This window comes from Hemitrygon akajei, chromosome 1, assembly GCF_048418815.1.
Source record: "Hemitrygon akajei chromosome 1, sHemAka1.3, whole genome shotgun sequence".
NCBI classification, from domain to species: domain Eukaryota; kingdom Metazoa; phylum Chordata; class Chondrichthyes; order Myliobatiformes; family Dasyatidae; genus Hemitrygon; species Hemitrygon akajei.
Window position 1 is genome coordinate 218,172,876 of NC_133124.1, and position 23,265 is coordinate 218,196,140.

The 23,265-nt window shown below is 48.5% G+C and overlaps 1 protein-coding gene across 1 annotated transcript in view; it reads left to right on the forward strand.

Moving 5' to 3' along the window:
* Positions 1-4,663: 4,663 nt before the first annotated feature.
* Positions 4,664-23,265, forward strand: part of LOC140735902 (bone morphogenetic protein 1-like) — a 275,011-nt gene continuing 256,409 nt past the window's right edge. Inside the window, exon 1 of the mRNA XM_073061499.1 lies at positions 4,664-5,094. Coding sequence (XP_072917600.1) covers positions 4,953-5,094 — 142 coding nt within the window. The 5' untranslated portion in view covers positions 4,664-4,952. The remainder of the gene's footprint in view (positions 5,095-23,265) is intronic.

A 23,265-nucleotide genomic window follows, 5' to 3' on the forward strand; every position in this document is an offset into this window, starting at 1 on the left:
CCTCACAAAATGCGCAGAGGAACTCCTCACAGAATACGCAGAGAAACTCCTCACAAAATATGCCGAGGAACTCCTCACAGAATACGCAGAGAAACTCCTCACAGAATACGCAGAGAAACTCCTCACAAAATGCGCAGAGGAACTCCTCACAGAATACGCAGAGAAACTCCTCACAGAATACGCAGAGAAACTCCTCACAGAATATGCAGAGGAACTCACCCAAAGGAAAACATACAAACTCCTCACAGACAACAGTAGGAATTGAACCCGAGTCGCTGGCTTTGTAAACCATTGTGCTAACAACTACACTACATGTCCCAACTCTTTACAGGCAGTGGTGGGAATCGAACTCAGGTTGCTGGTGCTAATCGTCCATCTCATCAACTCCTCTCAGATTCTAACACTCAGCTACACACAAAGACTCATTTATAGTTGCTGATTAACCTGCCAGCCCGCTTGGACTTTGACTGTGGGAGGGACGAGTGGACAAGGAAGTCACTTAGAGAGCTATCCTTACAGAGAGTAGAGGTGGGAAGGAGAGAAAGATGTTCTCTTCTTCTTTGTCCCTTAACTCCCAGTGGAGCGTAGGCCATCGATTTGTCATTGAAGGTGGGAGGAAACCCGAGCATCTAAAAAAAGCCCACACTGTCAGAGAAAGAACATGCACACTCCACACAGACAGCACATGGGCTGGGAATAGAACCCAGGTTCCTGGAGTTGGCGGCACCATAATAATATACTGAAGAATTCTAAAACACTTTTGAAATGTCACTGTGCGCTAGAGTCTCCCAAATACGCCAAGCTCACAATATCTGCTTTAGCGATGATTTGAAGGCTAAGAAACATGCAGCAGATGGACTGTAAGTCATTTGGGATAATGACAATGTAATTTTTCCGACCTTTAACAGTGAAATGTTCTCACCAAGAAGCAATTAAACACAATGCTAGATGACACTCCAAACAACACCCGATAGGGTACTTCCTTTGACTTCTATTGCAGAAGTTCAGTGTGTAAGTTCCGTGCTGCAACCCTGTCTAATGATGCTCAGTCTATATTTTACGCAAGCTTCCGTGGTTGAATGTGTTTAGTAAACAGTGGAATGGCTTAATGCAAACTTCCCCTCTGGGACTGAAAATTGGGAAAGCTGGAGATTTTCTGTGCTTCAAAGCACACCAGATGGTTTGTGGAAGCGACTGCTGATGAGAAAGAATCCTCTTCCCCCCTCTCTCTCACCTGCTCCCACTTCCCCTTTTCTCTCTTCTCTCTCTCTCTCACCCTGCTCCCTCCCCCTCCCTCCTCCTTCCCCTCCCCCTCTTTCACCCTGCTCTCTCCCTGAGTGGATGATGTTCCTTTAGTGGGGGAGTCTAGGACCAGAGGGCACAGCCTCAGAATAGAGGGACTTCCATTTAGAACCAAGATGAGGAGGGATTTCTCTAGCCAGAGGGTGGTGATCTGTGGAATTCATTGCCACAGACAGCTGTGGAAGCCAGGTCACTGGGTGTATTTAAAGCGGAGGTTAATAGGTTGTTGATTAGTAAGGGTGTCAAAGGTTACGGGAGTAGGGCAGGAGAATGGGGTTGAGAGGGATAGTAAATCAGCCACGATGGAATGGTTGAACAGACTCAATGGGCTGAATGGCCTAATTCTGCTCCTGTGTCTCATGGTCTTCCCCCTCCCTATACGTATACAAATCTCCTCCACCACCTCTCTATCTTCATGCCCACTGTAGTTTATCTCCTATCACTTGCCTTCTGAGCACAACCAAGAGAAATATATTCTGCCTTGTTACTGACAACTCTGGCATTGCACGGACTTATAAATGAGATTTGATCTTTCCCGTTGGAAGGATAAGCTTTATAAATCTGTCATATCTTGAGAACGAAGGTCGCTTTATTGTACGAAAAGCTTCTTTAAGCACAAAATCCGATTTGATTTAAGCACTCATGGAAAGATTCCTTCGTGCCGGGCTGTTCTCTAGGTAAGCTCTCCCACTTTATTACTGTACAAAACAATATTTCCCCGGCACCCTGGCCCAGCGCCAAAGATGAGCTCTCACTCACAGTGATTACTTCTGCTGAAAACTGGAGGATATTGAAGAACCGCCCTGTAGATCTTGTCTCCTTCAAAACAAAACCTTCTGATGTTAGAGTCATAGAGCACTACAGCACAGAAACAGGCCCTTCGGCCCATTTAGTCCATGCCGAACTGTAACTCACACCTGAACCTTAGCCCTCCCATCCATGTGCCTATCCAAACTCCTCTTAAATGTTTGCAATCAAACCCACATCCATCACTTCCTCTGGCAGCTCATTCCACGCTTGCACCACCCGCCGAGTGAAGAAGATCCCCCCCCCCATGTTCCCCTTAAATATTTAACCTTTTACCCTTAACCTATGACCTCTGATTCTAGTCTCACCCAACCTCAGTTTAAAAAGCCTGCTGTTATTTAGCCTATCTATATCCCTCATAGTCTTCTACCCTTCAGGGAGTAAAATGTCCCAAACTATTCATCCTTTCACAATAACTCAAATCCTGGTAACATCCTTGTAAATTTTCTCTGTACTCTTTCAATCTTATACATCTTTCCTGTAGGCAGGTGACCAGAACTGCTCACAATTCTCCAAATTAGGCCTTATAATGTCTTATACAACTTTAATATAACATCCCATGTCCTGTACTCTGATTTATGAAGGCCAATGTACCCTATCTACCTGTGTACCTTTCTATCTATCTATCTGTGTACCTATCTACCTATCTCTCTACCTGTGACTGCACTTTCAGGGTGTTATGGGTTTGTATTCCCAAATTGCTTTGTTGCACTGCACTCCTCAATGCCCTACCGTTCTCTGTCTAAATCTTACCCTGATTTGCCTTCCCAAAGTGCATACCTCACACTTGTCCGCATTAAATTCCATCAGCCAGTTTTCAGCCCATTTTTTCCAGTTGGTCTAGATCCTACTGCAAGTCTTCCTCGCTTTCCACTAGGCTCCCAATCTTGGTGGCTTCTGCAAATTTGCTGATGCAATTAATCACATTATCATCCAGGTCATTAATATACAGTAGATGACAGACAGACAACAATGGACTCTGCACTAATTCCTGCGGCTCATCACTAGTCTCATTCCTCTAGTTGCAGAGGCAAACATCTACTATCACTCTCTGGCCAGGGGTTCCCAACCTTTTTTATACCATGGACCCTCACCATTAACTGAGATGTCCATGGACCTCAGGTTGGGAACCCCTGCTCCAAGCCGAAGTTGAATCCAATTTACTACCTCATCTGACTGCCAAGCGAATGCATCTTCTTGACCAACCTCCCGCGCTGGCCTTTGCTAAAGATAGTGCAAACTTTGTCAAAGGTCTTGCGGTGAGTGCGGTGCTGGTGAAGCCAACTACAGGACAGTTGGACAGCTACATGGTTCAGAAAGTTTTAGAAGGATACGGACCAAACATTGGCAAATGGGATTAGCTTGGTCAGTGTGGAGCAGCTGGGCCACAGGTCTTGTTTCTGTCCTGTATGTCTTTCTGACTTTGTGAGCACACAGCCTTTCTCCATTTTGGCTGTCATTAGACCACTGTGAGTCGAAAGGTATTATGGTGAAAGGCAGATGGGGGACATGCCTGTCACCAGAGGTAAGGTCTGGTTGGAGCCAAATTATCTCTTTGCTTTGAGTTCCTGACATGTAGTCACACTTCTGATTCTACCCACACTCTCCTGCACATACATAACTTACCCCGTGGTCATTCCCATCACCATTGTTCTGCCCTCTTCAAACTTGCTTCTCAGTCGCAATCTGTCTCCCCCCTTCCTCTCTGACACCCATTCCCCTCCCAGCCTGTCTCTGGCTCAGCCACCCCCTCTCGCTCTCTTCCACCCACCTCTCCCTACACTCTATTCTCCCTCGCCCAGTTGTCCTCCTTCTCCCTCTCACAGCCTCCCCCTTGCCCCTTTCTACTTTCTCCCCTACCCCCTCTCTCCTCCCTCACCACTTCCCTCCATCTCTCCCTTCCTCCTCCTTTGCACCCATCTGCACTCCTCTCCCTAAGACCCAAATTCCGCTCCCCATATCCTGGTCTTCCTCACCCTGTACCCCCCCCTGTCCCGTCCCTCGTCCACCCCTCTTCTTCCCTCCACCTCCACCTATCCCCTTCCCTCTTTCCCACCCCTCTTTTCTAGCCCCTCTCACCAACTCCCTAAACCCCGTTTCCCTCTCTCTCTCCCCCATTCTGAATTCCTGTCCCTCTCTCCCTCCTACTGTTCCAGTCCCCTGTTCCCCCCAGGGGATCGGCGGAGGGCTCCACACAGAGCGGGGCTGATCGAACCAGCTACGAGGCTCCCGGACTGACCTCGGTTTTTGCCGCTAAACAATTTGAGTCGCGCCATCTTATTTATTTGCCAAATAGCCAGGATTTGTAAAAAAAACATACAGCTCTAAGGAATGCTTGAACTTGAGCACGGGAGACGAGCTTGCCAAACTAATAACCCCGAGAAAGAGCAGGAAATGATGCCATCTGCAAATATATTCTTCTTTTGGGTGGACTGAGAATTGATTTAATCGGTGCCGAGGTTCCTTCAGCCGGGTTGTATAGGCAGCGGCTTACAGAGATCCCTTCCCTCCCTCCCCGCCTCGACAGGAGGAGGGATTGTCCCGTGTGTGAAATATCTGCTTGTCGGCAGCCCCGAGGCTCTCCGCGTCTGGAGCGACACGTTTACGGCTGCCCAGTTGGACTTTTCGCTGTGAATTGGCCGGCAGCCGAGCCGCTGATTGATGGCAGCCGGCCCCTGAGCCTCGGGAAAAGGGGGCTGAGCTTCCACTGACCCACCTCCTGGACTTTAACCTCCTCCCTCCATCAATCTCAGGGTCTTTCCTACCCCCTTCCCTCCTATTGCCCCGTTATTCTTGGACGCCAGCCGTCCTCTCCCTCCATTTCGCTCCCTCCTCCGGTGCTAATGGCTCTCCAGCGCCTAGCTTTCCTCCTCTTGGCTCTCCAGCGCCCAGTGACCGGTTTCGACTACGGAGACAACCTCTACGAGTATTTTCCGGACCAGGAGGACCCGGCAGAAGTGGACTATAAAGATCCCTGCAAAGCCGGTGAGCTAAAAGCCGGGACTGGAGATGCGAACAGATTACGGGTTAGAAGAAAGCGAGACTCGCCAGCTGGTCGCTAGAGAGTTGGGGGAGGTGGTGGGCGGTTATGGCTGGATGCAAACTTGAGGAAAGTTTAAAAATAAGCTGGACGGGGAGCCGAGGGCGGCAGTGGGGGGAATGTTCCTAACTGATTGGACCTGGATGTTCCGTCCCGGCTTGAGGTGTGAGAGATAAGCCGGAGGGAACACCGACCCATCGGGTTCAGGGCTCCCGACGGAAGTGTCACTTTCCTCCGAACCGTGCAAACTTCTCGCCGCACTTGGGACTGGTTGTGTTCGTGGGGTTTGGAGGCAGAAGACGCGGGAGTTAAGAGCTGGGAGGAGGGGGAGAGAGAGAGAGAGGGGCGGCCGGATAGAGGGGAAAGGCAGCGGGCTGGACAGGAAATACAGAGCTCCAGGGAGGATTTCAAGGAAAGAGAGAGAGTGACAGGAGTGAGGGGAATAGGGAGGACCGGGTTGAGGAAAGGAGTGACAGGAGAAAGGGGGAGAGGAGTGAACAGAGGGTGAGTTGGGGGGCGGGAGGTGCCGGAGAGAGGGGGGTGGGGGGAGGAGAGTGACAGGAGAAAGAGAGGGCAGAGGGAGAAAGTGAGGAGAGGGGGCAGATTGTGGGGGAATGAGGAGAGAAGGGGCAGAGAGGGAGTGACAGGAGACAGGGAAAGCCTCAGAGGGGGGATAGCCGATGGAGAGTATGACAAGAGGGAGGGAGGGGACATTGGAATTGGAAAAGAGGGTTAGAAAGAGAATGTGAAGGATGGGAGAACTGGGAATTAAGTGGACACATACAAACACGCTGGATGAACTCAGCAGGTCGGGCAGCATCCGTTGAAAGGAGCAGTCAACGTTTTGGGCCGAGACCCTTCGTCAGGAGTTCATCCAGCTTGTACGTACGTGTTGATTTGACCACAGCATCTGCAGTGTACTTTGTGTTGGGAATTAAGTGGAACTGGTGATACATAGACATGGCAGGCAAGGAGGGAATAGAGAGAAAGGGAGGGAGGGTGGGGACTAGAAACATGAGATGTACATAAGCAATGGCAAGGAAGAAGACACTGGAGATGCAGACAGGAGGAGAGGAGAAATAATTTGTGTGAAAGTATGACGAGAGAGAGAGAGAGAGAAGGATCTGCCAAATCCACACAAACTTCCAAGAAAGTGGCAGTGAAGAAGCAACATGTTAGCAGTGCGATTTAAATATTGTTGGGGCTGGACTGATTCACATCAAACACATTTCTGACTTGTGCCCTGTCCATTCAATAGGCTTGAGTTGTACCACGTTTGAGCAAGCCGCCTAACCTTTGCTTTGTTGTTGTGGCTACTGTGTTTATATCCTGGGCCCTTTGAGTTTGTGTTGGGGGAAGGTAAAGATATTTAAGGTCAGTGTTTCCAGTTTCTGGTGTTGGAAATTTTTCTGCCTCGTGCTTGTGCAGTCCACTTGTATTTCTCATGATGGCAGTGTAGATCACAACACGATGGAGTGTGTTCTCAGTGTCGCCCCATTGTAGGAGAGATGGGAACACGGGAGAGGCAGAGGGACGGGGACAGGTAAGATGGGAATGGAGAAAGGGAGAATATTCCCGTCCCCCTGTCTCCTTCCCTCTCTTTGTTCCTATCTCCCCTCTCTACCTATATCTGTTCCTATCTCCCCTGTCACTGTCCCCATCTCCTTTCCCATTCTCATCTCCCCGTTGCTCTCCCCCCGTCCGTTCCCTTCTCCCCGTCCCTCTCCCCCCGTCCGTTCCCTTCTCCCCGTCCCTCTCCTCCCGTCCGTTCCCTTCTCCCTGTCCCTCTCCCCGTCCGTTCCCTTCTCCCCGTCGCTCTCCCCCCGTCCGTTCCCTTCTCCCCGTCGCTCTCCCCCCGTCCGTTCCCTTCTCCCCGTCGCTCTCCCCCCGTCCGTTCCCTTCTCCCCGTCGCTCTCCCCCATCCGTTCCCTTCTCCCCGTCGCTCTCCCCCGTCCGTTCCCTTCTCCCCGTCGCTCTCCCCCGTCCGTTCCCTTCTCCCCGTCGCTCTCCCCCGTCCGTTCCCTTCTCCCCGTCGCTCTCCCCCGTCCGTTCCCTTCTCCCCGTCGCTCTCCCCCGTCCGTTCCCTTCTCCCCGTCGCTCTCCCCCGTCCGTTCCCTTCTCCCCGTCGCTCTCCCCCGTCCGTTCCCTTCTCCCCGTCGCTCTCCCCCGTCCGTTCCCTTCTCCCCGTCGCTCTCCCCCGTCCGTTCCCTTCTCCCCGTCGCTCTCCCCCGTCCGTTCCCTTCTCCCCGTCGCTCTCCCCCGTCCGTTCCCTTCTCCCCGTCGCTCTCCCCCGTCCGTTCCCTTCTCCCCGTCGCTCTCCCCCGTCCGTTCCCTTCTCCCCGTCGCTCTCCCCCGTCCGTTCCCTTCTCCCCGTCGCTCTCCCCCGTCCGCTCCCTTCTCCCCGTCGCTCTCCCCCGTCCGCTCCCTTCTCCCCGTCGCTCTCCCCCGTCCGCTCCCTTCTCCCCGTCGCTCTCCCCCCGTCCGTTCCCTTCTCCCCGTCGCTCTCCCCCCCGTCCGTTCCCTTCTCCCCGTCGCTCTCCCCCCCGTCCGTTCCCTTCTCCCCGTCGCTCTCCCCCCCGTCCGTTCCCTTCTCCCCGTCGCTCTCCCCCCGTCCGTTCCCTTCTCCCCGTCGCTCTCCCCCCGTCCGTTCCCTTCTCCCCGTCGCTCTCCCCCCCGTCCGTTCCCCCCCCATCCGTTCCCTTCTCCCCGTCGCTCTCCGTCTGTCCGTTCCCGGTCAGAGTTAGTGAGTGATGGGGAAGATGGGAATGGAGTAAAGGTGAGGAATGGGAATTGAAAGAATGAAGGAATAAAGAGAGAGGGAATGGAGATATAGATCGGGAGACAGCGAAGCCAAGGATAGTTGGATGACAGAAAATTGAGAAATTGTAAATGTACCCGGGAATAGAAGAAGTTGGACAAATAAATGGATGTGACAAAAAGCAGAGAGATTGCGGAGTGAGAAGATAGGAACGGGTGTGAAAACAGTTTGCTCGTGATGGAGTCAGCAGGCTCCAAACGTAATCTCCACTCTGAGTCAACTACCTCTGCCACTGGAAAACAGCGCAGCAGTCAGCATCTGTCTGTGTGAACACTTTCTCGCCCCAGCCAAGCATCTTATCTGCTCCATTTCTGATCTTGGTTTAGGGTTCTATTATTTGGTCATTAAATTACCAAGTAACTGTTGAAATGTTGTTTCCCAGTGCTAGGTTGTAAGGAAAACGGTGAGGTATGAATTCTAGATCTAAGTTTAGTGCCCTGCAGCTGTTCTGCACATGGAATAGTGATATTCCTATCATCTCATAAGTTACTAAGTGTGGTTCTATAGGTGTTAGATTGATTTTAGTTGCTGCTCATGATGCTGCTGGTGTTCAGGGCAGCAATGAAGGTCCTCCATCTCTGTCTGTCCTTGGCCTTATACTGTCACACTTAGATATCGAAGTATTCTTCATTGCTGTTTCTGTAGCAATTTTATTTGACCAGTCAGGATTGTTAGCTCTGAGCTGAACGCCCAAACCAGGAGATCCATTCGATGGCTCTCATTCTGGCCTCTACCCTCTGATTGTTTGACATGGGTGTCCCGACCAATAGTCAGAGCGTAAAGCCCTGACTCCAGCCAACATAACTCTCTGGGTCATTGAGGCACACAAGCCTCCAAATCCTGTGACATGGTTGTGGTCCTTTTGGAGGTAGATTGATCTTGGAGTAGGTTAAAAGGTCGGCACAACATAGTGGAACCAGCGGCAAAAGGAGGAGGATTGGGCATGGTGCTCGCAACCCGATCACATAAAAACCCAGAGCCACAGAAACTCCAAAGACCTCGTCCCTGGGAGAGGAAGGGTCTTCAATTGGAAGGCATATAGATGGGCTACACTAACACTTGGATTTGAAAGACTGGCTGAGGTCAGAGGACTCTGGAAGGCTGCTATCGGTGGCCTCCGTCCCAGTAGTGGACTCGAGTTTGAGGACAAGAAGAACGTAATGGGATAAGGGCCTGTGGTGGTCCATGTAACTGACAATAAATGATAATACTGGCCAACCAATTTTCTTTTTCTAAAGTGTTGCTTCCTCAGATTTTTTTTGTTAATGATAGACTGTTTGAAGCTGAACTCCTATATAAATTCAGCCTCCTCTACTGCCATGATGAGGCCAAATTCATGTTGGAGGAGCAACACCTCATCTATCGTCTGGGTAGCCTCCAGCCCCTTGGTATGAACATCGAATTCTCCAACTTCCAGTAATTCCCTCCACCTCCCTTTCCCCATCCCACTTTCACTCTGCCTCCTCTTTTAGCTGCCTATCACCTCTCTCATAATTCTGCCATCTTCTACTACCCATAGTGCTTTCCCCTTACATTCCTTCTTCACCTTTCCTGCCTATCCCCTCTTTGCTTCCCCTCCCCCACCCCTTGATCTTTCCTCTGATTGGTTTTTCACTTGGCACCTACCAGCCTTCTCCTTCCCACCCTCCCTCACCCCCTCCCTCTTCAGTCCTGACGAAGGGTCTCGGTCCGAAATGTTGACTGCTCGTTTCCACGGATGTTGTCTGACCTGCTGAGTTCGTCCAGCTTGTTTGTATGTGTTGATTTGACCACAGCATCTGCAGTGTACTTTGTGTTTACTGTAAATTCAGCCTACTTGAATCACGTAGGAATTTGGAGAAACAAGAAATTAACTTTTATTGAATATAATGCATTTAATTGCGTAACGATGCTGATGCTTTGCGATAGTTTGACTAAAAACATTTCTTTTCTATTCAGTATCTAAGGCCCCTCGCCTAAGTGTCCAATGATAGTCAGCCAGATTTGATGATTCCAGTTGCCCTTCTGTGCTGAAAGCTTTCACCGTGCTTGTTGTCGACATGCCAAGATCTGCAGGGAAACGGGAGTGCAGGAAATGAATCTTTAGTGACATGTTGCACTTCATGGTTTTATATGCTGGAAGCATGGGCTAAACCAGGTGGGGGTAGCCGGAGGGTCTCGCAACCCGTTGAGAGAGAGAGAGAGAGAGAGAGAGAGACATGCCGATCCCAGCATGCAAAGTCAGCTCCGGCGGACTGGGCGGGAGAGATCTACAGTGAGATCCACGGCCTGGAAGTAGGTGCTGCAAGGCTGGGTGGACAGGGAAGGAGATGACGAGGCACAGATGGGTGGACAGGGAAGGAGATGACGAGGCACAGATGGGTGGACAGGGAAGGAGATGACGAGGCACGGAAGATGCCACGGTCATCCGCTGCAGCCAAGGAAGATCCCAGTTTGTGACGCTCGTTCGTATCACTGGACCCGGACTCCCGAGGTTGAGAGAGTGGAACTGCCCAGAGTGACACCTTTAAAAACTGCCGCATAGGTTTCCTGGCATCGTTGGATGCAATGGACGACCACCACTATACAGATAGTGGCAGAAACTCTTCTTCGAAAGTAAAGTCTGTCTCTTCAGGTTCCTGTAGCCCCTCCTTGTTGGTAGCGATAAGAGAGCACGTCCTGGTTGATGGGGGCGGGGGGCTGTCCTTAATGATAGATGCTGCTTTTTTGAGACGTTGCCTTTTGAAGATGTCCTTGCTGGTGGGGAGGTTAGTGCCCATGATAGAGTGGCTGAGTTTGCAAGCCTCCGCAGCTTTTCCCCAATCCTATGAGTTGGCCTTTCCATACCAGACAGTGATGCAACCAGGTAGAATGCAGTCCAAGGTACATCTGTAGAAACTTGCTGGTCTTTGGTGACATAGAATTGGAACGTGTAGAATTCGTGGTGGGTAGAGTTAAGAAACTGCAAGGGTGAAAAGCCCCTGATGGGAGTTGTATACGGGCCTCTGAACAGTAGCCAGCAAGTGGGATATAAATTTCAGCAGGTAATAGAAAAGGAATATAGTAAGAGCAATGTTTTGATAGTCTTGGGGGTTTCATTGTGCAGGTTGGTGCTGGATCCCAAGAGAGGGGATTGTAGAATGCCCATGAGATGGCATTTTACATCAGCTTTCAGTTGAGCCCATTAGGGAAAGGCAATTCTGGATTGGGTGTTGAGTAATGAACTGGATTTGATTAGGGAGTTATCAAATTGCTGGCAGGTGGTAAGAGTGGGCTCCCTCACCTCTGCCCCTCTGACCCTCAACACAGGACTATGTCCTAAGCCCCTTTTGTACACCCATGACTATGTCGCCACCTACAGCTCCAATCTGTAATTAAGTTTGCTGATGACACTACACTGATTGGCCTAATCTCAAACAATAACGAGGCAGCCTACAGAGAAGAAGCCATCACCCTGACACAGTGGTGTCAGGAAAACAACCTCTCCCTCAATGTCGCAGGAAGAAGGGAGCTGGTTGTGGGGACTACAGGAGGAATGGAGACAGGCTAACCCCTACTGACATCAATGGATTTGAGGTTGAGAGGGTGAACAGCTTTAAGTTCCTCAGCACCCACATCACTAAGGATCTCACGTGGTCTGTGTACACCAGCTGTGTGGTGAAAAAGGCACAACAGTGCCTCTTTCACCTCAGATGGTTGAGGAAGTTTGATATGGGCCCCCAAACCCCAAGAACTTTCTACAGGGGCATGATTGAGAGCAACCTGACTGGCTGCATCACTGCCTGGTATGGGAACTGTACTTCCCTCAATCACAGGACTCTGCAGAAGTGGTGCGGACATCCCAGTAAATCTGTAGATGTGAACTTCCCATTCTTCAGGACATTGACAAAGACAGGTGTGTAAAAAGGGCCCGAAGGATCATTAGGGACCTGAGTCGTCACAAACTGTTCCAGCTGCTACCCTCTGGGAAATGGCACAGCAGCATAAAAGCCAGGACCAACAGGTGAACCAACACCTGTCAACAGGTGGACAGCTTCTTCCACCAGGCCATCAGACTGATTAATTCACGCTGATACAATTATATTTCTATGTTATATTGACTGTCCTGTTGTACATACTATTTATTATAAATCGCATATAGCATATTTAGACAGAGATGTAACAAAGATTTTTACTTCTCATGTATATGAAGGATGTAAGTAATAGAGTTGAATTCAATTCAATTCAGTTAAGGTAAAGGAATCCTTAGGAGGCTGTGATACAATAGAATTCATGCTGCAGTTTGAAAGGGAGAAGATATAATCAGTTGTATCAGTATTACAGTGAAGTAAATGGAGAAAGGAGCTGCCAAAGTTGATTGGGAGGGAACACTAGCAGGGATGATGGCAGAACAGCAGTGGCTGAAGTTTCTGCGGCAATCCAGAAGGTGCAGAATAGAATCATCCCAAAGATGAAGAGGTCTCCTAAAGGGAGGATGGGGCAACTGAGGCTGGCAAGTGAAGTCAAAGATAGCATAAAAGGAAATGTGGGGGGATATAATAGAGCAAAATATTAATTGAAAGTTAGGGGATTGGAAGCTTTTAAAAACCAACAGAAGGCAACTTAAAAAAAGAGATATGAAGGTGGGGCACTGACCCATTAAGCTCATCTGGCTCTTTGTGTGTGTGTTGCTCTGAATTCCCAGCATCTGCAGAATCGCTTGTGTTTAAAGCTTAATGGAGAACACGGAGAACTGTTGACTGTAAATACTAATATGTTATTTGTTTTGATATTATGTCTACCTGAAAATCGACACTATCTAATCGTTTAAGAGTACGATTCTGACGTTGGTATGTCTGCAAGATACTTTGTCTGCAGAAAATATAAAGTTCTTTTCCTTAGGGAGTTAACATACAGTCAACATGCAAGACATCTGGCCTGTTCTTGCTCTGTCTTGTTTTCTGATTCTGGAGGCAATACCTGAAGTACATTTGTGTATGAATGGGAATGGTTGAATCATCGGTCTTCTGCGTCTGGGTACAAGTGGGGGGGAAGAAAGGCTTTAGGAACAGAGGGGAGCTTTTATTTTCGTTGCATGGGATAAATTCTTTTAAAATTAGCTAAGGTTTGTTCTGAATCTTGGGTTTGGTATAGTGTGAGCATTAGGAATAGCTCCCAAATCCATCCCTTGAGAATCTTGCATGATGGCGTCAATTACTCGAACTTCTGGTCATCTCCTCCCTTTCCCGTCTCTCTTTTCCCATTCTGGTTCCCCACTCACCCCTCACTTCCCTCTGGTTCCCCTTCTCCTTCCCTTTTGCCCATGGCCCACAGACCTGTCCTATCAGATTCCTCCACCTTCAGCCCAGTACTCCCTCCCTTCCGGCCCTTTGAGAATCCACCAACTTAGTCCTAATCAGGATTACTTACAATGACCAATTAACCTACCAACTGGTACATCTTGGACCGTGGGAAGGAACTGGAGCACCTGGAGGAAACCCACACTGTCATGGGGAGAACGTACAAATTCTTCTCAAGGCAGTGGTGTGAATTGAACACGGTTTGCTGGTACTAACTAGTACACTGCCATGCTGCATTGTGACTTGTAGTTTTGTGCAGAAAGTGTTACTGTGCAAGCTTGTCTGGTTTTAAATACGTAGCAGGGTAATTTTAGGTAATGCCTGTTCTAGACTGAAAGGTCATTCTAAGACTAATAATATTGGGTCATTGAGGGAGTGAGTGAGTGAAACAGAGGAGAGTCAGTTTTGGCAGAGGTCTGCCCACCTAAACCGAGAGTGGGGTTTGATCAATCTAAGCGCTGGGCTGATTTGGAAAGGATGAGTATGGGCCGGACAGTGGCCGCGGTGTCGAGGCCCAGAGCATATCGATGCGACAGGGCTCAGGTCCTAGTGTGAGGAACGGTCTGACGATTTAAACGCCAGACCAGATGGATTGAAAAGGCCGGGTGTTGGGACTGTAGGTGGCATACTCAATAAATCTATAGAATAATAACCATACCAGAGTCAATGAAAGACTGCCCAACTAGTACGTTCAACCAGAGTACAGAAGACAACAAACTGCAAATACAAAAAAAAAGAAAGAAAATAATAAATAAGTAAATAGATAAACAATAAATATGGAGAACATGAGAAGGAGTCCTTGAAAATGAGTCAGTTGGTTCTGGGACCATTTCAATAATGGGACAGGTGAAGTTGAGTGAAGTTATCTTCTTTGGTTCAAGGGGCCTGATGGTTGAGGGGTAATAACTGTTCCTGAACCTGGTGGTGTGAGTCCTGAGGCTCCTGTACCACCTTCCAGATGGCAGCAGCAAGAAGATGTTCTATGCAACTGGGAATAAGCATGTCAATCTGATTTGCAAAGCTGTCAAATACCTTCATCGATGAACACCTTGTGTTCACTGGTTAACATTATCAACTTCCTGTGATGTTCTTCCCCTATGAGTTCTTGAGGCGTCCTTCCTCTTTGGTGGTCAAACATCTCTCGTCTTTGATTCAAGTTCCAATTCAGAAACCTTGTCATATATTGAAGATTGGCGTTCCAAGTTTACAATGTGGCAATGTCTCACTGTCACAGGTTAAAATGTTAGATGTTTCAGTTGATCCTTCAGGGTAGATCTAAAAGACATTCTGGTGCTGGTCAAAAGGTTCAAAGTACATTTATTACCAAAGTACGTATACCATTATACAACCTTGAGATTTTTCTGCTTACAGGCAGCCACAAAACAAAGAAACCTAAAAAAAACTTTTTAAAAAAAAGACTGTCAAACACCCAGTGTGCAGAGAGAAAGAAAAACAAATTGTGCAAAAAATAAAAGTAAGCAATTAGCATTCAGAACTGAAGTGAGTCCGTGGACATGAAGCCTGGAGCAGGCCTCAGCCTGAGTTCAGCACAGAGCCGAGTAAACGTCACGGAGCCTGGAGCAGGCCTCAGCCTGAGTTCAGCACAGAGCCGAGTAAACGTCGCGGAGCCTGGAGCAGGCCTCAGCCTGAGTTCAGCACAGAGCCGAGTATACGTCGCGGAGCCTGGAGCAGGCCTCAGCCTGAGTTCAGCACAGAGCCGAGTAAACGTCGCGGAGCCTGGAGCAGACTACGGTCTCGGCATCAGTTCAGCACAGAGCCGAGTAAACGTCACGGAGCCTGGAGCAGACTACGGTCTCAGCATCAGTTCAGCACAGAGCCGAGTAAACGTCACGGAGCCTGGAGCAGGCCTCAGCCTGAGTTCAGCACAGAGCCGAGTAAACGTCGCGGAACCTGGAGCAGGCTACGGTCTCAGCATCAGTTCAGCGCAGAGCCGAGTAAACGTCACGGAGCCTGGAGCAGGCCTCAGCCTGAGTTCAGCGCAGAGTCGAGTAAACGTCACGGAGCCTGGAGCAGGCTACGGTCTCGGCATCAGTTCAGCACAGAGCCGAGTAAACGTCACGGAGCCTGGAGCAGGCCTCAGCCTGAGTTCAGCACAGAGCCGAGTAAACGTCGCGGAGCCTGGAGCAGGCTACGGTCTCGGCATCAGTTCAGCACAGAGCCGAGTAAACGTCACGGAGCCTGGAGCAGGCCTCAGCCTGAGTTCAGCACAGAGCCGAGTAAACGTCACGGAGCCTGGAGCAGGCCTCAGCCTGAGTTCAGCACAGAGCCGAGTAAACGTCGCGGAGCCTGGAGCAGGCCTCAGCCTGAGTTCAGCACAGAGCCGAGTAAACGTCACGGAGCCTGGAGCAGGCTACGGTCTCAGCCTGAGTTCAGCGCAGAGCCGAGTAAACGTCACGGAGCCTGGAGCAGGCTACGGTCTCAGCATCAGTTCAGCACAGAGCCGAGTAAACGTCACGGAGCCTGGAGCAGGCCTCAGCCTGAGTTCAGCACAGAGCCGAGTAAACGTCGCGGAGCCTGGAGCAGGCTATGGTCTCGGCATCAGTTCAGCACAGAGACGAGTAAACGTCACGGAGCCTGGAGCAGGCCTCAGCCTGAGTTCAGCGCAGAGCCGAGTAAACGTCGCGGAGCCTGGAGCAGGCTACGGTCTCAGCATCAGTTCAGCACAGAGCCGAGTAAACGTCACGGAGCCTGGAGCAGGCCTCAGCCTGAGTTCAGCACAGAGCCGAGTAAACGTCGCGGAGCCTGGAGCAGGCTATGGTCTCGGCATCAGTTCAGCACAGAGACGAGTAAACGTCACGGAGCCTGGAGCAGGCCTCAGCCTGAGTTCAGCGCAGAGCCGAGTAAACGTCATGGAGCCTGGAGCAGGCTACGGTCTTGGCATCAGTTCAGTGCAGAGCAAAGTAAACATCGTGGAACAATGAATAGAAATGGCCCGACCATTGCCTCTGGTCCTGACTCTCTTGACTGTTTGGGGGAGACCAAGATGAATCCTTCTAACTCATCAGGTGAGTCAGCATCTATAGAGAGGAATAAACAATCGATGTTTCCGGTCGTCATCATTTATCCCTCTCTGTAGATGCTGCCTGACTGCTGAGTGTTTTGTGCATATGTTGCTGTGGATTTCCAGAATCTGCAGAAGCAAGTACCTGTGGCATTGTGCTGTAGTTTGTGGGAATGATTTACAAGATGGGTGACCCCAGCCATTATCAATACTCGTCAGAGATTGTCTGCCTGACGTCAGTGGTCACATAACCAGGACTTGTGATCTGCACCAGCTGCTCATATGACCATCCACCACCTGCTCCCATGGCTTGGGGGGGCTAATCAGATGCTACACCCTGCCCAAGGGTAATCGGTCGGCGGCTAGCTAGTGGAGGGAAGGAGCACCTTACACCTCCTTTGGTGGAGACGCATCTCCACCTGCCACCCCAAATTAAATCATCACTGGAATCGATATGGGTAGAACTGCATAACACTAAGGGGCAGAAAACACTGGTGGGAGTTGTGTACAGGCCACCTAACAGTAGTAATGAGGTTGGGGATGGCATTAAACAGGAAATTAGAAATGCGTGCAATAAAGGAACAGTAGTTATAATGGGTGACTTCAATCTACATATAGATTGGGTGAACCAAATTGGTAAGGGTGCTGAGGAAGAGGAGTTCTTGGAATGTATGCAGGATGGTTTTCTGAACCAACATGTCGAGGAACCAACTAGAGAGCAGGCCATTCTAGATTGGGTATTGAGCAATGAGGAAGGGTTAGTTAGCAATCTTGTCGTGCGAGGCCCCTTGGGTAAGAGTGACCATAATATGGTGAAATTCTTCATTAAGATGGAGAGTGACATAGTTAATTCAGAAACAAAGGTTCTGAACTTAAAGAAGGGAAACTTTGAAGGTATGAGACGTGAATTAGCTAAGATAGACTGGCAAATGATACTTAAAGGGTTGACGGTGGATATGCAATGGCAAGCATTTAAAGATCGCGTGGATGAACTACAACAATTGTTCATCCCAGTTTGGCAAAAGAATAAACCAGGGAAGGTAGTGCACCCGTGGCTGACAAGGGAAATTAGGGATAGTATCAAGTCCAAAGAAGAAATATATAAATTAGCAAAAAAAAGTGGCACACCTAAGGACTGGGAGAAATTCAGAGACCAGCAGAGGAGGACAAAGGGCTTAATTAGGAAAGGGAAAAAAGATTATGAGAGAAAGCTGGCAGGGAACCTAAAAACTGACTGTAAAAGCTTTTATAGATACGTGAAAAGAAAAAGATTGGTCAAGACAAATGTAGGTCCTTTACAGTCAGAAATGGGTGAATTGATCATAGGGAACAAAGACATGGCAGACCAATTGAATAACTACTTTGGTTCTGTCTTCACTAGGGAGGACATAAATAATCTTCTGGAAATAGTAAGGGACCGAGGGTCTAGTGAGATGGAGGAACTGAGGGAAATACATGTTAGTAGGGAAGTGGTGTTAGGTAAATTGAAGGGATTAAAGCCAGATAAATCCCCAGAGCCAGATGGTCTGCATCCCAGAGTGCTTAAGGAAGTAGCCCAAGAAATAGTGGATGCATTAATGATAATTTTTCAAAACTCCTTAGATTCTGGATTAGTTCCTGAGGATTGGAGGGTGGCTAATGTAACCCCACTTTTTAAAAAAGGAGGGAGAGAGAAACCGAGGAATTATAGACCGGTGAGTCTGACATCGGTGGTGGGAAAAATGCTAGAGTCGGTTATCAAAGATGTGATAACAGCACATTTGGAAAGAGGTGAAATCATCGGACAAAGTCAGCATGGATTTGTGAAAGGAAAATCATGTCCGACGAATCTTATAGAATTTTTTGAAGATGTAACTAGTAGAGTGGATAGGGGAGAGCCAATGGAGGTGGTATATTTAGATTTTCAAAAGGCTTTTGACAAGGTCCCACACAGGAGATTAGTGTGCAAACTTAAAGCACACGGTATTGGGGTATGGTATTGATGTGGAGAGAGAATTGGTTGGCAGACAGGAAGCAAAGAGTGGGAGTAAACGGGACCTTTTCAGAATGGCAGGCAGTGACTAGTGGGGTACCGCAAGGCTCAGTGCTGGGACCCCAGTTGTTTACAATATATATTAATGATTTAGACGAGGGAATTAAATGCAGCATCTCCAAATTTGCGGATGACACGAAGCTGGGCGGCGGTGTTAGCTGTGAGGAGGATGCTAAGAGGATGCAGGGTGTCTTAGATAGGTTAGGTGAGTGGGCAAATTCATGGCAGATGCAATTTAATGTGGATAAATGTGAGGTTATCCACTTTGGTTGCAAGAACAGGAAAACAGATTATTATCTGAATGGTGGCCGATTAGGAAAAAGGGAGATGCAACGAGACCTGGGTGTCATTGTACACCAGTCATTGAAGGTGGGCATGCAGGTACAGCAGGTGGTGAAAAAGGCAAATGGTATGTTGGCATTCATAGCAAAAGGATTTGAGTACAGGAGCAGGGAGGTTCTACTGCAGTTGTACAAGGCCTTGGTGAGACCGCACCTAGAATATTGTGTGCAGTTTTGGTCCCCTAATCTGATGAAAGACATTCTTGCCATAGAGGGAGTACCGAGAAGGTTCACCAGATTGATTCCTGGGATGGCAGGACTTTCATATGAAGAAAGACTGGATCGACTAGGCTTATACTCACTGGAATTTAGAAGATTGAGGGGGCATCTTATTGAAACGTATAAAATTCTAAAGGGATTGGACAGGCTAGATGCAGGAAGATTGTTTCCGATGTTGGGGAAGTCCAGAACGAGGGGTCACAGTTTAAGGATAAAGGGGAAGCCTTTTAGGACTGAGATGAGGAAAAACTTCTTCACACAGAGAGTGGTGAAACTGTGGAATTCTCTTCATTGGCTATATTTAAGAGGAAGTTAGATATGGCCCTTGTGGCTAAAGGGATCAGGGGGTATGGAGAGAAAGCAGGTACAGGGTTCTGAGTTGGATGATCAGCCATGATCATACTGAATGGCAGTGCAGGCTCGAAGGGCCGAATGGCCTACTCCTACACCTATTTTCTATGTTTCTATGATTTTCAGCTGCATTGGATTAATTCTGGTTCACTGAGTGATTTGTATACCAGCCTTGTCTGCTTTTACAAAGGGAAGGTACATTGAATACCTTGGTGAAAACAAAAGTTGAGAACAAACTTCTGAATATTGATATTCGTCATAAAACAAATTTGTAGAGGGATTGGATGCAAGTCTGTGTGGTCCCCATCTGGAAGAGAAACAGTAAGTTTGCAAACCCACAGACTTGGATAAAATCAGACCATAGGACACGGGAGCAGAACCAGGCCATTCAGTCCATCAAGTCTGCTTGCCCATTCCATCATGGCTTATTGTCCTTCTAAACTCCATTCTCCTGCCTTTTCCCCATAACCTTTGACGTTCTCACTAATAAAGAATCTGTCGACTTCACTTTGGGTACACCCAATGACTTGGCCTCCACAGCCGTCTGTGGCGATGAATTCGACGGATTTACCACCCTCTGGGTAAAGAAATCTCTCCTCATGCCCGTTCTAATGGGTCATCCTTTGATTATTAGCCCTGTGACTTTTCAGAGCCTCCGTTTCTGCGCGACTGCTCATCCTCGGTGTTTTGGCGCCTCTGGCTTTCAGCACACTGGCCTTCATCAGTCAGGTCATGATTCAATCGTTCAGGACTGCACGTGGAATAGTGTGCTCAGTTTCGGTCGACCTGCCATTAGAAAGATGTTATTAAACTAGAAAGAGTGCAGAAAAGATGTATGAGAATACGGCCAGGACTTGCCGGACTGAGTTATAAGGAGAGGTTGGGCAGGCTAGGGCATTATTCCTTGCAGTGTAGGAGACTGAGATCTGTGGGATCTTGCTGTGTACATAATTTCTGCCATGCCTCCTAGACCATTGGGCCATTTGGCCCTTTACGTCTGCTCCACCATTCAATCATTGCTGATGAATTTTCCCTCTCATGGATTATAGAGTACAGCTCAGAAACAGGCCTTTTGGCCCATCTAGTCCATGCTGAAAGTATTTAAACCTCTTCCTCCCATCAACCTGCACCAGGACCATAGCTCTGCATACTCCTGCTATCCAAGTGTCTACTCTATCTGCCTCCTCCCCATAACCTTTGATGCCCTTCCTACCTACCTCCTTTTTAAAACTGGCCAGTCGGATGGATCGCATCCGAAAATGTTGCCATTGACGTCAGAAGACATGGGGAATTGTGTGCTATATTAGTGTTATACCAGCCGCTACGCTTTACTGCAACGGCCATAGGTGGATGTTTAGTTCCTGACGTTGTCTGTAGAGAGTCTGTACGTTCTCACCGTGGCCGCGTGGGTTTCCTCTGGGTGTTCCTCTTCCCTCCCACGTTCCAAATGCGGACAGGTTGCAGTGAGTCGTTGGGGGGCTTTGTTGGCAGCAGAGGTTTGGCAACACTTTTAGGCTGCCCAGCACTATCCTAGTGGATTTAATTTGACGCAGGCTACGCATTTCAATGTACGTTTCCATGTGACAAGGCTAATCTGTCGATAGATCTAAATTCAGGCTTAGATGAAAATCCTCTTGTGTCTGCACAGGAGAGAAGTGCTGACACAATCCCAAACTCTCTCCAGATGAGACGTTTACCCCAGCTGGATTCGAACCAAGTTTTAGACATTCCTGACCCCCATGCCATGCACAGCAGTGTATTTTAAACCCAGTTTCTCCTCTAACTTATTGTGTGCAGTTTGGGTCAGCTACTTACAGGAAAGATATAAACAAGGTTGACGGAGTACAGAGAAAATTTACAAGGATGTTGCTGGGTCTGGAGCATCTGAGTTATAAGGAAATATTGAACAGGTTTAGACCTTATTCCTTGGAACATAGAAGATTGAGGGGAGATTTGAAGGAGGTATACGAAATTATGAGGGGTATAGATAGGGTAAATGCAAGCAGGCTTTTTCCACTGGGGTTGGGTGGGACTACAACCAGAGGTCATGGGTTAAGGGTGAAAGGTGAAAAGATTAAAGGGAACGTGAGGGGAATCTTCTTCACTCAGAGGGTGGCGAGAGTGTGGACCTTGCCAGCGCAAGTGGTGTATCTGAGCTCGATTTCAACATTTAAGAGAAGTTTGGACGGGTACACGGATGGTAGGGGTGTGGAGGGCTATGCTCATAGTACAGGTCAATGGGAGCAGGCAGTTAAGTGGCTCAGTTTGGACTAGATGGGCTGAAGGGCCTGGTTCTGTACTGTACTTTACGACTCTATAGGTTTTAAAATTTGAAATGAGGCTCAGTTACTGGTAACATTATAGACTAAAAGTACTGCCCCTTCTTTTAACCACACCTGTTCGATGGGTGTCACCTTCAGTTTATATCAGAATCAGGTTTAATATCATGGGTGTATTTCACATGTGGATGGTGGGGTGGATTATGTCTCTACCGAAGGAGGTGTAAGGTGCTCCTTCCCTCCGCTAGCCTGCAATGTACCATTCTCCCCCCACCCCCGTCTCGTACTTATGTAAAAGCAGACAAGACTGGGATACAAATCACTCAGTGAACCAGAATTAATCCAATGCAGCTGAAAATCACAGTGATAATGATTTAATTTGGGGTGGCGGGGTGGAGATGCATCTCTACCAAAGGAGACGTAGGGCACTCCTTCCCTTCACAAGCCTGCAGGTCACCCTCGGGCAAGGTGTAGCACCTGCTTAGACCCCGATCAGGGTCGTGTGAAGCCATGGGAGCAGGTGGTGGATGGTCGTACGAGCAGCCGGTGCAGATCACAAGTCCTGGTTATGTGACCACTGACACCAGGCAGACAATCTCCGAAGAGTATTGATAATGGCTGGGCTCACCCGTCTTGTAAAGACACTGCAATGGAAAACCACTTCTGTAGAAAAACGTCAAAAGCAAATCAATCATGGTCATGAATAGATCATGATCACTCACGTCATATGACACGGCACATAATGATGATGTATGTCAGGAAATCTGTTATGTAGCTGCAGTACAGTGTAATCCATACAGAATACTGTAAATTTCAATAAGAAATATATACAGGTACGCTGTATATTAAAATTAAATAAATAGTGCAATATGGGAGCAAAAAATAGTGAGGTAGCGTTCATCATCTCAAACAGGAGAAGATCTGCAGAAGCTGGAAATCCAAAGCAACACGCACAACACGCAGAAGGAACTCTGCGGTCAGGCAGCATCCTTGAAAAAGGTGAAAGGGTTGAGATTTTAGGCTAAGACCCTTCATCAGGTGCTGATGACGGATCTCGGCCTGAAAGGTCAACAATTTACTCTTTTCCACAGTTGCTGCCTGGCCTGCTGAGCTCCCCCAGCATTCCGTGGCCTGTTCAGAGACCGGGTGGCAGAGGAGGTGGCTATTGAGTGTTCATTCTCGGGCTCCTCTCCCTCCTCCCTGATGTTAGCAATAAGAACAGGGCATCTCCTGGGTGCTGGGAGCCCTTAATGATGGATGCCACATCTGTTTTTGAAGCGTCGACTTTTGAGGATATCCCCAGTGGTGGGGAAGATGGCGGCCGTGGTAGGGCTGGATGAGTTTGCAACCCTCAGCGGATTTTTTTTTGGATCCTGTGCATTAATAACGCCATCGTGGCCTGCTTTTGGCAAGCTGATAGATGGAGCTGAAGACTGAATGGTGTTTACACTCCCTGATCCACATTAAGTAGCTTATTGATGAGCCTATTGAAGAGGATTTGAATTCACCAGCAGGGAATCTCATTGTCTGTGCCACAGGTTACTAAATATTGACTGAACTTGATTTTAGTGAGTTCACTGGTAGGTGTTTACCTTTGCAGAACAGTTAATGATTGTCAGCTTTGTGGAAAATCTGGGACAATTGAATTGACATCATTAGAAGCAAACTCTTTTGTTAAATTTTCTTTGTCTCAGAAGATGCTTAGAACCCCTTCATCTGCTTCATTTATTTTGAAT